Genomic DNA, 13,466 nt, shown 5'->3' with positions numbered 1-13,466 from the left:
CTTTGGGAATATACCTTTTCTGCTATATAGTTCTGCACAAAAGTGTAAGTAGCACCTTACAGGAAGTTTATATTTTATTTAATTTTTTTGTTAAGTGTTGCTGCAATACAATATGAGGTTGGAAAGTGAAAAAAGTTGGTGAATCAGCTCCATTGTGTCCCTTGTATGCTACACAAATCTGTTACAGATGTTTCACTCCCTCCAAGTGATTCAGCTAGAATGATTTATTCTTTGCTGTTGGCAGTGTACTTTTTGTAGTATCTGCTGCTCTGCCATTTTCAGAGGCTAGCTGATAAGTACGAGATGGGAGATTGGATAATTGCATAGCAAAACTAGTTATTCTTCTTTTCACAAGAAAACTTAGAAATATCTACCCTAGCAGCTACAAGAGAACTTCTGTACATTGTCATTTAGGGCACTTCTGGAGTGGTTTTCAGGCAACTTTAAGATTGTTGAAGCAGAGCAGATGTTGAATATCTGATTCTTTATAGCTGCTCACCCTGCATGGTGCTTTGTGTTACCTAGTTGTCATCAGCCTAATCAAAGTCAGTCACAGTCCAAACCAGCCAAACAAGAGCTTTGGAAAAAAATAAAAAGTTTCTGACCTCTTAGACTGTTAGCCTTTTTAACTTCCAAATTGTGTCAAAATCTCCTTATCCCATTACCACCAGAAATGCTGGCTTTCACTAGGAAAGTCTCTTCTATTTTTCACTGGAGGACTAGAAATGGTCCTCTTTGTATGAATAGAGTCTATAGTCTGTAAATAAAGAATATCTGTTAATGTACAGGTGTGCAGTGTGGTTAAGCTTCTTACATGTGAATCAATCGGTGACAGCAAAGGGAAAATATCACATAATCTAGAAGTTTCTAGTACCTTGAAACAAGAAGCATCTCTCGTTGGCTTGAGAACTGAGAAAAGTGCAACAAGCAGGTGAAGAGAGTACTCACCCTGAATACAGTTGTACGTCTGTGTCTCAGGTCTGCTCCTAACGTTCTGCCTCCCTCATGCACTGTGTGATTTAAATAACAAGTGAGCACTCCCTTCCTCCTCAAAACATGACCAAATTTGCTTAGAGTAATCTGATTGAAAAGATCATTTGTATGGACTATATTCAGCATGGTGTATTTGAGAAATATGGTAATTTGAATACCAGTGTGTGTTCTCCTCATGTGACAGTTTGACTATTTTTGTCATAACTTCTTAGGGAATAAAAGATAATTTTGTAGTATGCTCTCATGTGTTTGTAAGAGATTTATTGAAAGCAAATGGTATATCTGTTTTTATTTTACAGTTAATTGTAGTGAGAGTGTGTATTTTATGTAAATGTTTTCAAGTTCTTTTAAAGTAACTCGATTCAAAGGCATATGGCGAATGTAAATAAACTTCCATGCACCCATAAAACATTTCCCACTGTTAAGATTTTTGTTCATCACTTTAGTGTTTTCATCAGATTTTTACTGACCTCTGGGAAATGTTATATTCCAGAGCTTTGTATTTGTACAGAACGGGCCGTCCCTGGTGTAAAAGGCAGAGGAAGAATTTTTATATGCAACGTGTCTCTTTCTATGTTCCTTTTCATCTGTTTGTCCACTCACAAAAGTACAAAAAGCGTGGTTGGGAGATGTCTAGAAGTATGTTGAAATCCTGTTGGTGATTGTCTGGAGCTCCACTGCTTATAAACTCCTGCTTCTAACAGTCTCTTAATGGTATCTGTATTCTGTTGCACATCATTAGGCAGCACCTGCTACGCGTTTGCTCAGTGATGGAGAGAAGTGCTGGAAAATATTGCAGCTGCACTACATACAAAGTAACAGCAAAATATAAATAGCAAAGTGATGAGCTGAGTCTGGATTGCCAGATAAAACCACAGGAGAGGTGGTGACTTTGGTATCCGTAGCAGACCCATGGGACGGCAAGAGGTGGTTTTGTTGTCTTGGTGTGTGTAGCTGCCTGGAGGATGAATTGTGATAGGTGGGCAGGAGTATGGGAGCAGTGAAAGGGGCTGTCAGGAGTTAGTGAAGTAGATGTCTACAAAGTCTGAATGGTGGGATTTCAAAGTAAAGTCTCAAGCGACTGTTTCTGCTGTTTGCTGAGACTTCATATTTCTTAATACTTGAATCTTGTTTTACTGTGACACTTTGCTTCAGTCATTTTAAATAGGCTAACGAACAGTGTCAGATGGTAAAGACTTTCAATTGCTGCTAACCTGGGCTGAATTTGAACTACTGACCTAAAGGTGAAAGGTCTCTTATCCCATTACCAATCCCCTAAGCCCACCAGAATCCATTCTGCACACAGTTTATACCAGCTGTTCATGGCCATTTTTAGAACCGAAAGAAAAGGTGATTTTTCTGCCAAACAACACTTCTTCACACAAGAGGGTCAGCCGACAACAGTTAACCAGATTTTTGCCACATTCTTGCCTCCTAATGCAACTTCCATTATGTAGCTACTGGTTGTCTGCTTTTCAGGCTTCCCAAAAGAACTACAGAAAAGCATTGCTAATTGTTGTTGACAGAAGAGAACGACATTGTTTGTGTAAGTCATTGAATCTGAAAGATGCCATTAACAGTGCTGCCAGGGCATGGAGTGATATCTTAGAGACATCATTACCACATAACTATCATAGAATATTATTAAAAAAGTAGAGAGAAAGGAGGCTCCTCTCCATTTTTAATAAATAGAGAAAGAAAAGATCATTCTTCAAAGGGTACATTAACTTCTTTCCTTTGGTGAATTTGATGTAAAGAAAACCCAAGAATGGCTGCAGTGTGACCAGAGCCACCTTGAACGAAGTAACTCTGAGCAGGCTTTGATAGTGCTGCCGAATATAGTGAAAGCAGGAATTGCATCTTTAGAAAAGGAAGTGTAGGTTTTGTGGGTGCAAGCTTATTCTCTCATGCGGAGGATAGTGAAAAGGAAATTGTGTACAATTACTGAATTGTAAAATTTTTTTTTGAAGTGCAGGATGTTAATTGAGAAAGTTATGTTAAAACTGTGAGCTAAATAACTTGTTGATATAAACTGTGTGCTGTTTGTTTAAAACACAGAAAAGACAGATTCAGTATTCATAGGCTACATAAGTGATTTCTTACTCATGTCTGTCCAGTACAATAATGAAACAAATCCTTACAAAGAAAAATTGAGAAAACTGAATCAATTATTATTGGCAGATAACTTTCTATGAGAAAGTAGATTAAATATTTTTTGAAAATCATTATATGCCATGATTAAAAAAATCAGTTGGTACCAAATGTATGTGCATTAGTTTTTATTTCTGCAACATCTTCCTTAGGAAACAATGCAAGAAGTCTACCTGAGAATCTTAGTTGATGGAAATTTTTGTAGTTCTGGTTGCACTTAGTTCTTCAATCACATATTAATAAATCAGAAAATAAACAGCACGTTATTATATGTCTATAGAAGACGACAACATAGGAGATTGCCTATTATGTGTTCCTGCATGCTTTCCATTCATTCTGTACCTATATCCAAACATTGTCTGTTTTCCAGGAGCCTTTCTGCTCCCAAACCCCATGTACATGTGAACTATTTTGCAGAAAGATGATGTGACCCCAGAGTGCTCCTGCTTATAGTAGTCAGGAAGCTGGCATGCCTGAAGAGCAGAACATGTGTGCACCTCTGTTGCTGTTCAGTGCTCCGAAATAGAAACCAGGCTTACTGAAATAAAGAGGATTGAGGAGCATCTGTAAGTTGGTGGGTTTGAGTCAATTGATACTGGATTTGGCTGCAGCAGAAAAAGCCTGTGGGACTCCAGGTGAATCATGTTTCCTGGAAACTGAGGTGTATGTTGAAAGTTAGTTTTGAGATTATTTATCTGAATGTAAAGGAGTATATGACACCAACTAGGGACTTACAGTAGTAGGGGTGACATAGTCTGTAGTTTTAAGTCTACTGAAATTTAGATTTTCTTGGCTGCTGTGGTCTGCTTGAATGCTCCAAGTGGTGTGTGAGTAACTTGATGCCTTATGCACACAGGGGCAAGAGCGCAATCTGTGAGAGTATCCAGAAGTGTTTGCTATTAGATCTGAGTACCTTGATAGCCTTGAGAAAAATGTGTTCTGAAATTATTCCCCTGCATATAAGGGGAGCAGTCACTGCTAGTTTAGCCTCAACTCTTCATAAAAATTACACGACTGTTTTTGTAGCTGTGGATGAACTCCAGTGTGGTAAAGCTTTAAGATTGCTGACAGTCACAGGACAGGAGGAGAATTAGCAGCCGTTCTGTACTGTTCTGGGGACAGATGCTAACTGGGCTGCGATGCTGGCAGGTTCACCTAGCTCTTTTGTACCTGCTTCACCATCTGTAAACTGGGGCTTAGTTATTATTTTCTTACAGGCTTTGCTACTGCTGTTTCTTGCTGTATAAACTGGAAGAGGCTAGGGAAGCAAAAACACTTGTAATGCTCACAGGGAATCTGATTGCTGTGAGATCTCTGAAGAAGAGCAGATCCAGTGTGAAGGGGAAGCACTTGCCCTTTACCCTGTATTAATATTGCTGGCCACAACAGGTGGACTGTATGGACTTGAAAGCAGGAATATCAGTGGCATTTTTCAGAGAAAAAAGTGTGTGTGGATCCCAGAACATGGGGAGTAAGACTTTTTAAAGGAGGTATGTATCGTAGTTAAGTGCACTGAAATGATGATTTGTTGTAAATTGCTTATGACCAGGCTTGGTGTAAGTAAAGGAACCGGTAATAAAGGTGAGATTTTTGGCAGCTAACTAATTGAGAGTTATTGCTGATCAATTTTTCTGCTTGTCTTGTTAGAATAGGTTACAGCTGCCTTGATATAGCTATGATCTGTAGATTGCTTGCTGCAGACATGTCTGGTTTTGCCCTTTGTGTTAAGGATAGAGGTAATGTGTGAATTTACCCACTATGATATGACCATACCACCATTGGCTCTTACCTTATTGACTGGAGTTTCACTGGCAAGATCTTGGATCAGCTGACTACGAAATTGAGTATGGCCCAAAGCTAAATCAATTGAGTGTGATTCAGCTCTGCTTGTGAGCATACTTGCATTCATCTCTTTAAAAATTTAGTCCTTGACTTAGTGACCATAAAATGGCAAGTAGAGGCTGTTGATGGAGGCGGGCTATAGCATAAAATTAATAGAAGAAAATACAACAGTCAGGAAAAACAAGTGTGATGTGAAGTAGAAGGCTGGAAAGTAAAAGGGGAAAGCATTTAAAGCCTAGCTTTTGATAGTGATTTAAAAATAGATACAACAATTACCTTACTCAGATATCTGTAACAGTTATTGTAGAGTTTTCATAAATAGGGAATGATGATGCCTCTGTTTTCTTTTTTGGGAGGGGAGGGAGAAGAGGGGTCTAATTTCTTCACTTCTCCTACCCCCATCCTTTCTTGCTTTGTGGAAGTTCAGAGCTTTAATTTCAGATCTTGCATGTATCTCTGTAGGTGGATTCTTGCACCTCCAAAACCTCCTTTCAGGGTCCTTGTTGAACCAGGATATAGCATTACTGCTTTTTTAGTGTACTGTATGCTCAAGCATATTCTGTATAATGCTAAAAATACTGACGCTCCCCTGCCAAAAGAAAACTGCAAATGCTTAAACAAGTACACTTTGAGCTGTGCACCTCACTGAAAGGTAAAAATTACAAATAAGTCAGCTGGATTTCAAGGTTAAAATTTTTTTCTACCCCATTTTGGTCATCTGATTGTCTTCATGTATACTAAAATGCATTTTAAATGTATTTGGTACCCCAAAATTAGTGATATGATTGGCACCGTCAACATTATGCGTAAACAGCACTAGTTGAAGCACAGACCTAAAAGAAAGCAGCACAACTTCTCACCCCCCAAAAAACCTGAAAAAATTTTCCTTGTCATTTTCTGAATGCTGTTTTGTGTGCAGGCACAAAGGGAGTATTTTGAAGAAACAGAAGAAAATATTGACCAAGTCAAAGATCTGTATTGAAGAATGGATTAAATAAATGTTTGTGAGTCGTAAGAACCGAACAACAAAAATATTTTTCTTTCCAGAAACATTCCATCCTATTTTGATCATCAACAATAAAGCTGAAAACAACAATGAAGCTATTCAATCTGGAATGCCAATAGCTATCCAAGAAAAATGACAGTATAACTAAATAATGCACATGTCTTTGTAAAAAAAAAAAAAAAAAAATTATTTGTATTTTGATTATCTGGAATGTTAGAATTCCAAGTGTGTTCTGAACTCAAAGATCATGTTTTAAAACTTAAATTCCAAAACAAGAGAATAAGTTCTGTTGTTCAAATATGAATGTGTGATAAGTAACTTTTTATTAAAACTTAGGAAGTTTTAATAGAAACTTCAAGTCTTAATAGAAATCGAATTGCTTCAATTTAACGCTGCAGGATAGACACTGAGATTCTCCAAATACTGTTATTAAGCTTGACATGCTGGAGAATATCATGTGTTAGGTAGAATCAAGATTGAATCCCAAAGGTACATCCTTAAACTGTATAATCAGATTGCCATTTCAATGTCACTTTTATCCTTCAAAGAATAGGTGTTTGTTTCAGTGATGATTTGTCATTAAAATTATGTCAAAATGTCTTAAAATGTTGTTGAAACTCTAAACAAACTCACAGCACACACAGGGCTAATTATGGATGCCATCTGTTTATTTTTACAAAGCTTTTTTCTTAAAGACCGAAGCATCTTCTTGTTCTGATAAGCCACAAGATTATAATAATGACTAAATGTTTTTCTTAATACTAGTGTACTTGAAGGAAGAAAAAACAAGTAGTTTGGTTGCTGACCTTTTCCTGTGTCACAATGTATGTGGTATGACATCTCATGATAGAGAAACCATTGTAAGTGTGTTTTCTTGAGGTATTTTTGCCCTTGGAACACAATCATTTTATAATAAAAATGGCAGTTCTGTCATAATTTCTATATGGAAAGTCTTGTAGCTGTCTCTGTGTGAAGAACACGTTTTTAGCATACCTGTCTTTTACTTTGTCTATTTGGTGTGCCCTCCTATCTTCAGGTGCTATGTCTAGTTGAAGATTTTGTAAAGTTAATAAGTGTGTCCATTTATATCCCCATTTCAAAGAAAGAACGTGTGTGTGTATGTGCATATGCGCGCACATGTGTGCATGCTTGTACGCACATGCTGGGGTTAGTGTGAACGACGGGTATTCCCATGGCAGCATCATCCGAAGCCGTTAGCAGCAATTTGCTGAGAGCGCAGAGTGACTCTGCTGGTCCAGCCCAGCTATTGTGCATGCTAAGCACTAAACAGATAAGTCTGGAGGGGGAAAAAAAATTGAAGGATCCATCTGCTCATTTCTGCTACACTGCGCTGATGCAAGATTACGCTAATCTGGTTGCTTGTCAGGACAGGTTAGTGAAAGCAGGCGAACGGGTGAGATTTAGGGTAGGCTAGTTCTATGGAAAATTGTAAGCGGCTCCTGTATGTGCCATGTTAAGTGTAGCAGAATGGGTTGAGTATCAGCTACTTTGAGATTTTCAGTTAAAATATATTTATGGATATGGCATGAGTTTCTTCAAAGCAGAATCGAATGGGAAGAGCTTCTGAACAAAGAAAAATTAACTCATTGTCACCAGGTGCATTTCAATTTGTGAAATAAATGGGGGGAAAAAAACACCCTACAAAACACCAAACCCTCCTAGGTGTTCTCTATAGTTTTCCTTTTGTATGCTGCTCCTAGTTATTGCAATCTGCTAATTATTTTGGTTTGGGGATTTCCCTGCAAAGAAGGTGATTGCTGGAGTTTGTCAAGTAGAAATTTTTTGGGGAAAAAGACCAAAAAGGAACACATTCTTTGTCTGTTCTTTGACTGGTCTAATTTCTTGTTCATCTGTGTTTGTTTACGGAGAGGGATTTTTTTTTTGGTTGTTTTTGTTACCTACTGACTGACAGTTCTTGACCTTGCAGGTTGAACATCCCGTCACAGAATGCATTACCGGCCTGGACTTAGTCCAAGAAATGATCCGTGTTGCTAAGGGTTACCCTCTCAGGCACAAACAGGCTGATATTCCCATCAATGGCTGGGCGGTTGAATGTCGAGTCTATGCTGAGGTAAATGAGTGGTAATGGGGAGGAGGGTGGGTGGTTGAATTGTGGAGTAATAGTACCCAGGTGTGGATAGATGCCGAGGTGAAGTCAAGGAATATGATGTGAAAGTCATGATTTAGAGTATGAAACACAAATGGTTAATGAGCTTTTATAGAATTGTAGAATTTTATTTTTTAATTTAAAATACAGTATGTATTTCAACATAACTTTTTTCCAAAAATCAAAATTAAAAATGGTGAAAGAGATAACTGAGGTTTATTTCTAAGGACATTTGCTATGTGTTCACATTTAATGGTGCAGTGGTGGAGTTATTTGCTACAGTTAACTAGTGTTTCCAGGTTTCTTAACTTGTGTACTTGAAACTTGTTGACTTAAGGAGACAGCTGAAATTCAATTGCCTACAGAATTTTTGTTGTTGTACTAAAACATTTTAATAGGTTGTTGAAAAAGCAAGTTACATGTCTTCTGAAACTACAGTTTATAGGACAAACTTTCAAAGTGTATTCCAAGACAGTAACTTTATGATATGATGCTCTACCTCACTTTAGAAAAGCTTACTAAAATACAAAACCCATTTGCAAGCATGTTTAGGACATGTCAAGGTAATGTCTTTTGCTGTCATTTTTGATGCATGAAAGTCAAGATTTGTTAATTAAAAAACGATGCCTAGCTTCATTTTGTTTTAGGAACGTTTTGGGTAACTGCTTTTAAAAAATAATTCAGCACCTTGAGGTGTTTTTTCCCTTGCTTAATTTATTGCAGCTTTTGTGACCCAGGGCATCTTACTTTGTTGTCTTTTTTTCTTTCTCTTCATGACATGCATATAATCTTCAGCTTGTTCTACTGATTACAAGTTATATGAACTATTTTGATAAAGAATAAATATTTGCCCTGTGAGACATGTAAGCTATTCTGATTATGAGTTACCCTGGAGTAACTGATGATTTTTTTTTGTTCAACTTAGTTTCCCTCATACTTACAAGTAACGGATCTAACTACCTTGTCCTGGATTTGGTTATTCTGTAGGCCATGTATTTATTTGCTGTCCGATTAAGTTTATATTGGTATTGCATTATGTAGGTTTCCAAAAACATAAAGGTCAGTTTGATTTCTTAAGATAATCAAATTTCTAACTGCCCTTTTTATCTCTGAAATTTTTTTTCCTTATACTCTTTTCTCAACTGCACCCTTCTGAATACTTTCCAATCCTTCATCTAAGGCACAGTGTAGCAAATGAAAATGTCATCTTTGTCACTTCTTTCCTGCTTTTTGACTGTGATGCAAGAGTATATATATGCTTCCGGTTCTTTATTTGGAGTTGCAGGGGTAGGTTGGATGAAGAAATGTACTTCAACACAAGTAATTCTGGGGAAGAAAACAGTTATTCTGGCAGTGGTTTCTGTTAGACTTCAAGCTTTTTAATATTATCTTCTCATCTGTGAAAGCTTAATGCTTTCTCATGTTGAATTTCATTTCAGGACCCCTACAAATCTTTTGGCCTGCCATCCATTGGTAAACTGTCTCAATATCAGGAACCATTGCACGTGCCAAGTGTAAGTAACTTCATCCTGGTTTTCATAGGTGCTGAGTGTCTCTTCTATAGGGAGAGACTATAAGTACACAGCAACTTTGTTAATTGGGCCTTTTTTCCAGCTTTCTGCTGGGGGGGGTGGGACAGGACATGGCAGTACTTATTTGTGCAACCTGAAAAACTGCTTAAAAACATACAGTTCCAAACTGGGTTTAAAACGTTCAAATTGTGTATAACAGGAAACCATTATATACTGAAATATTTCCTTACATTCTGTAACTTTCAGCTTAAGTTTTTCAAACACAACTTTAGTAAACATACTGTGGTCATTAGAAAGGACAGTGAAATGTTTAGTCAGCTCTTTAAGCACAGAGAACTGGGGACACCAGTGAGAAACTGTCAGTGCTTTATGTTTAGCTTTGTAGACTTTGAAGAGGAAATTTGTTACAGCGATTACTACATGTTTCAGGATACAGTCTAACTATATGGAAAGGCTGTAACAAACAGTGTTTTCTGCTACATGTAAAGAACAAGGACACAGTCTTTCTGTAAAATCAAGGTAGTTGGAGTCATAAGTGCACATATACATGACACTGTGTCAGTTAGTGGAGTGATGAGGCTGTACCATCTGTGAATATGATTATTCAGTCTGCTTGCATGGAAAATAGTGAAAGATTACAGGAGGAATCTTAAACGTGGAAATGTTATTGGATATATGATTTATTTCGCTTCTTAAATTGTTTTTGCCCGTGTACTTTCCGAAGGGACCTGACCCTTTCTGGTCTTGTAAGGCTTCATGCTGTGTTCAAAGCCTGAAAGCAGAAAAAAATTGTGAAGATCTAAAAGGCATTATGTGATCTTAAAGAGGAGATGAGGGAAAAGGTATCACTGGATGTATCTAAACTTTTTTTTAATGAAACAGAGTGTATTTAATAAGAATTTATAATGAATACTCCAGTGGTTGTTAGAAGTTTTCACCATGTTGTAATAGCTAACAGGATGTCAAACATTTTGCCCTTGCAAGTTTTTGCAATTTGCAATTTTCCAAACGTGAGACCTGTTGAAAGTACAAGTGATAATGGACAAACTATACCCCCTACAGTCTTTGTCCCACCAAATCTTTCTTCAATTAATGCTGCAGCAGGAGTTTTATGTAATAACATTTGCGCTTGTGAGCCATCCATACAAAGAAAAAACAATTAAAATGCCTTAAATGTTCTGCTTACTGCTGTTATTTGCTTGTGTGAATGTTGCATGTCAGCTAAATGGACCACGGAATAGATAAAGTGATTGGGTGCAGGAGAGTGCACACTAAGCTTTGTCTATCATTATTGCTGGGAGCAATCAAATTGATGCCAGCAGGACAGTAGACGCGTTGACAGCTGTAATTATGTATCTCCATGGTGATCACTTTTGGCCTGTCATGGAGGCCCATGAGTCCCCTCCCTTGCAAGCATTTAATCAGATTGGGCTGTCACTTGTCAGGTAGATGGGGTGGGCTGGGAGTTGTGCTTAGGGGGAGAGGTGAATTGAAAATGAAGGGTGGGAGATGCCTGATTGCTTCACGTGGTCCATTGTGGTACCGAAGAAAGAAATTTTAATTACGCTGGAGGCTTCAGAGCAATGGTTTGAGGAGCTCATATGGAGTCTCTAGGCTGTTCTCTTTCTGTTTACTTCTATTGTCGTATTAAAAATAGAACAGCTATTTTTATGTAGACATTCGTGGTTTGGTATCTTAATACATATTTTCTGCCACTGTGAAACTAATTTATCTCCTGAGAATGTCATGCTGCTAAGAACAAAATTAATATGACTAAAAAAGTTCAGCATAACAGGCCCATTGTGCCACAGTGTGTGTTTTCTGCATTTTACCTTTTAGAATTGTCAACAAATTGGCTTAAAAAAAAATTAGCAAAGACTTGTAGTGTGTTGCAGAGTTTGGCTTATGAGTAGTGCCAAATTGCCAAATGCATTTTCAATTAATTTCTTCTGTGTCTCAGGTTAGCTCTGATTGCCTACCTGTGCCTGTGTGTCAGCTGCTCAAGCTGATGGAACTGGTGTGCACAGCTGGGTGAGGGTGTTTTTCTTAGCCGTAGGTAGGAATATACTGGCTATTTTTGTATCATGTAATCTGTAATTTCCTTAGAACATGGTACTCGTACCAAATTTTTTTCGTCTTTGATAATGAAGCTTAAGATAGGTAACCACAAAACACTGTATTATGATAGTGACCGTTCATGTTCAATGGTCTTACACAAGATAGCAAATGTACTGCCATATCTGAAAGGCTCCAGCATTGCTCTTTGCCAATATGATCAGCAGTCTGGTCTTTTTTCTCTGTCTGGTAAGAGTCATTAACACTTAAGACTCTGATACGGCAAAGAAGTGAGAAATATTAGAACCTCTACGTGTTGGTAAGTTGAATTTGTTGCACTAGTAGTTCATTGCAGGACCGGGACATAGATTGTGCTTTTTTTCCCTCTTAAGCTTTTTTTATCTTTCAGTTTACTGTTCTAGTGTAATAACACATAATGGTAGTACAACAGCAATAGAAGTGTTGAGTACAGTAGGCTCTTGAACCCTAGCCTTTCTTTGGTATTTTAAATATGGTGTAAAAGAAAAGCAGTATGTTAAGCAGAAGTAAATGCTGGAGGTCCAGTAAGTATTGCTACTATTTATCAAGTTAAGCACAGTATAGGGACTATCTGTTGAATTAGGGTTTCTTTTTCATCCAATATTCATTAAGTTCTGTCACACCATATAGTTTATAAAATCACCTACTGTTACCAGGCTCTGAAAATGTAAGCACCACAGGGAGAATTGAAGATGTTAAATGTATTTCTTTTCTACTGTCATTTCTTTGGTCATCTTCAGTTTATTTTATGAAAATTAAACTTCTACAGAGGACTCCAGATTTTTTTAAAAAAGGAAATTATGCAGTAGTTTTTAAAGAATTTCAAATTCTCACTATAACTTTTTCTTTTTTTCTGATATTGTACTCAGGGAAAAAGTGTAAATGATATAGTGGTATGTATGTTATATGTGAACAGAAACATAGAGCGGGCAGAGCATGTAGTCAGTAGCCTCAGATGCCTTACATTAACTTTGAGGTCTGACTAACCTGCTTACTGTGGGACTGAATTATGCACCTTTCATATTCATATTTCAAAATGCGGTATACATATATAAATACATGCACATGTAGGTATATGTAAGGTACCCCGATCTCTTGTATGTGATCACTTTATAGGTGCTACTTTAGAGACAAAAGTCACAGTATAATTCAAGTATGTATGGAGTATGTATGTCATACTGTCACGTCTTATGTATGTATTGAGTATTAAAAAAAAATGTCGTGGGCAAGGGATTTATCTGGGACTGAGCAGGTAAATTAATTATTTCTGATTTGAATGTGGGAATGTATGCATTGACTTTATACACAGGCAGACATCCTAGGAGGAAGGATGGTTTAGCACTTACAAGAAGGGGAGCTGGGAAATATGCTGCATGTTTTTTCTGTAATCATGACATGTCTGAACTACCTTCTCATTGGTAGCTAATGTTAAATGTACCTGATATGGGTAGTGGGGGGCCTAGTTAAGCATAGATAAAGCACATTTGGGTAAGATGTGATAAAAACGCTACAGAAGTGCTACTGTCTTTACATATGAATAAATATGCTATACAAATAAACATAAACATATAAGAAATAATATATAAATATATTTGTATTTATATATTTATACTTACATATGAGTAAGTACATTTTTAAAAAATAAAAAGAATATAACATCATAAAAACTAGTCAGACGGTCTTCCTTGCTGAAGAAAGTGAATACACCTGCTAGGGTATC

At 37.2% G+C, this 13,466-nt stretch overlaps 1 protein-coding gene across 5 annotated transcripts in view; it reads left to right on the top strand.

Annotated features, from left to right (window-relative positions):
* The window catches only part of PCCA (propionyl-CoA carboxylase subunit alpha), a 289,977-nt gene that overhangs the window by 113,836 nt on the left and 162,675 nt on the right, over window positions 1-13,466 (top strand). For all 5 annotated transcript variants that reach the window (XM_074815375.1, XM_074815376.1, XM_074815378.1 and 2 more), the window contains 2 exons: window positions 7,941-8,084; window positions 9,560-9,634. In XM_074815375.1, the coding sequence (XP_074671476.1) occupies window positions 7,941-8,084; window positions 9,560-9,634 (219 nt within the window). The remainder of the gene's footprint in view (window positions 1-7,940; window positions 8,085-9,559; window positions 9,635-13,466) is intronic.

Source organism: Strix aluco, chromosome 2 (assembly GCF_031877795.1).
Source record: "Strix aluco isolate bStrAlu1 chromosome 2, bStrAlu1.hap1, whole genome shotgun sequence".
Taxonomy (NCBI): domain Eukaryota; kingdom Metazoa; phylum Chordata; class Aves; order Strigiformes; family Strigidae; genus Strix; species Strix aluco.
This window is presented reverse-complemented; position numbering and strand designations above follow the sequence as displayed.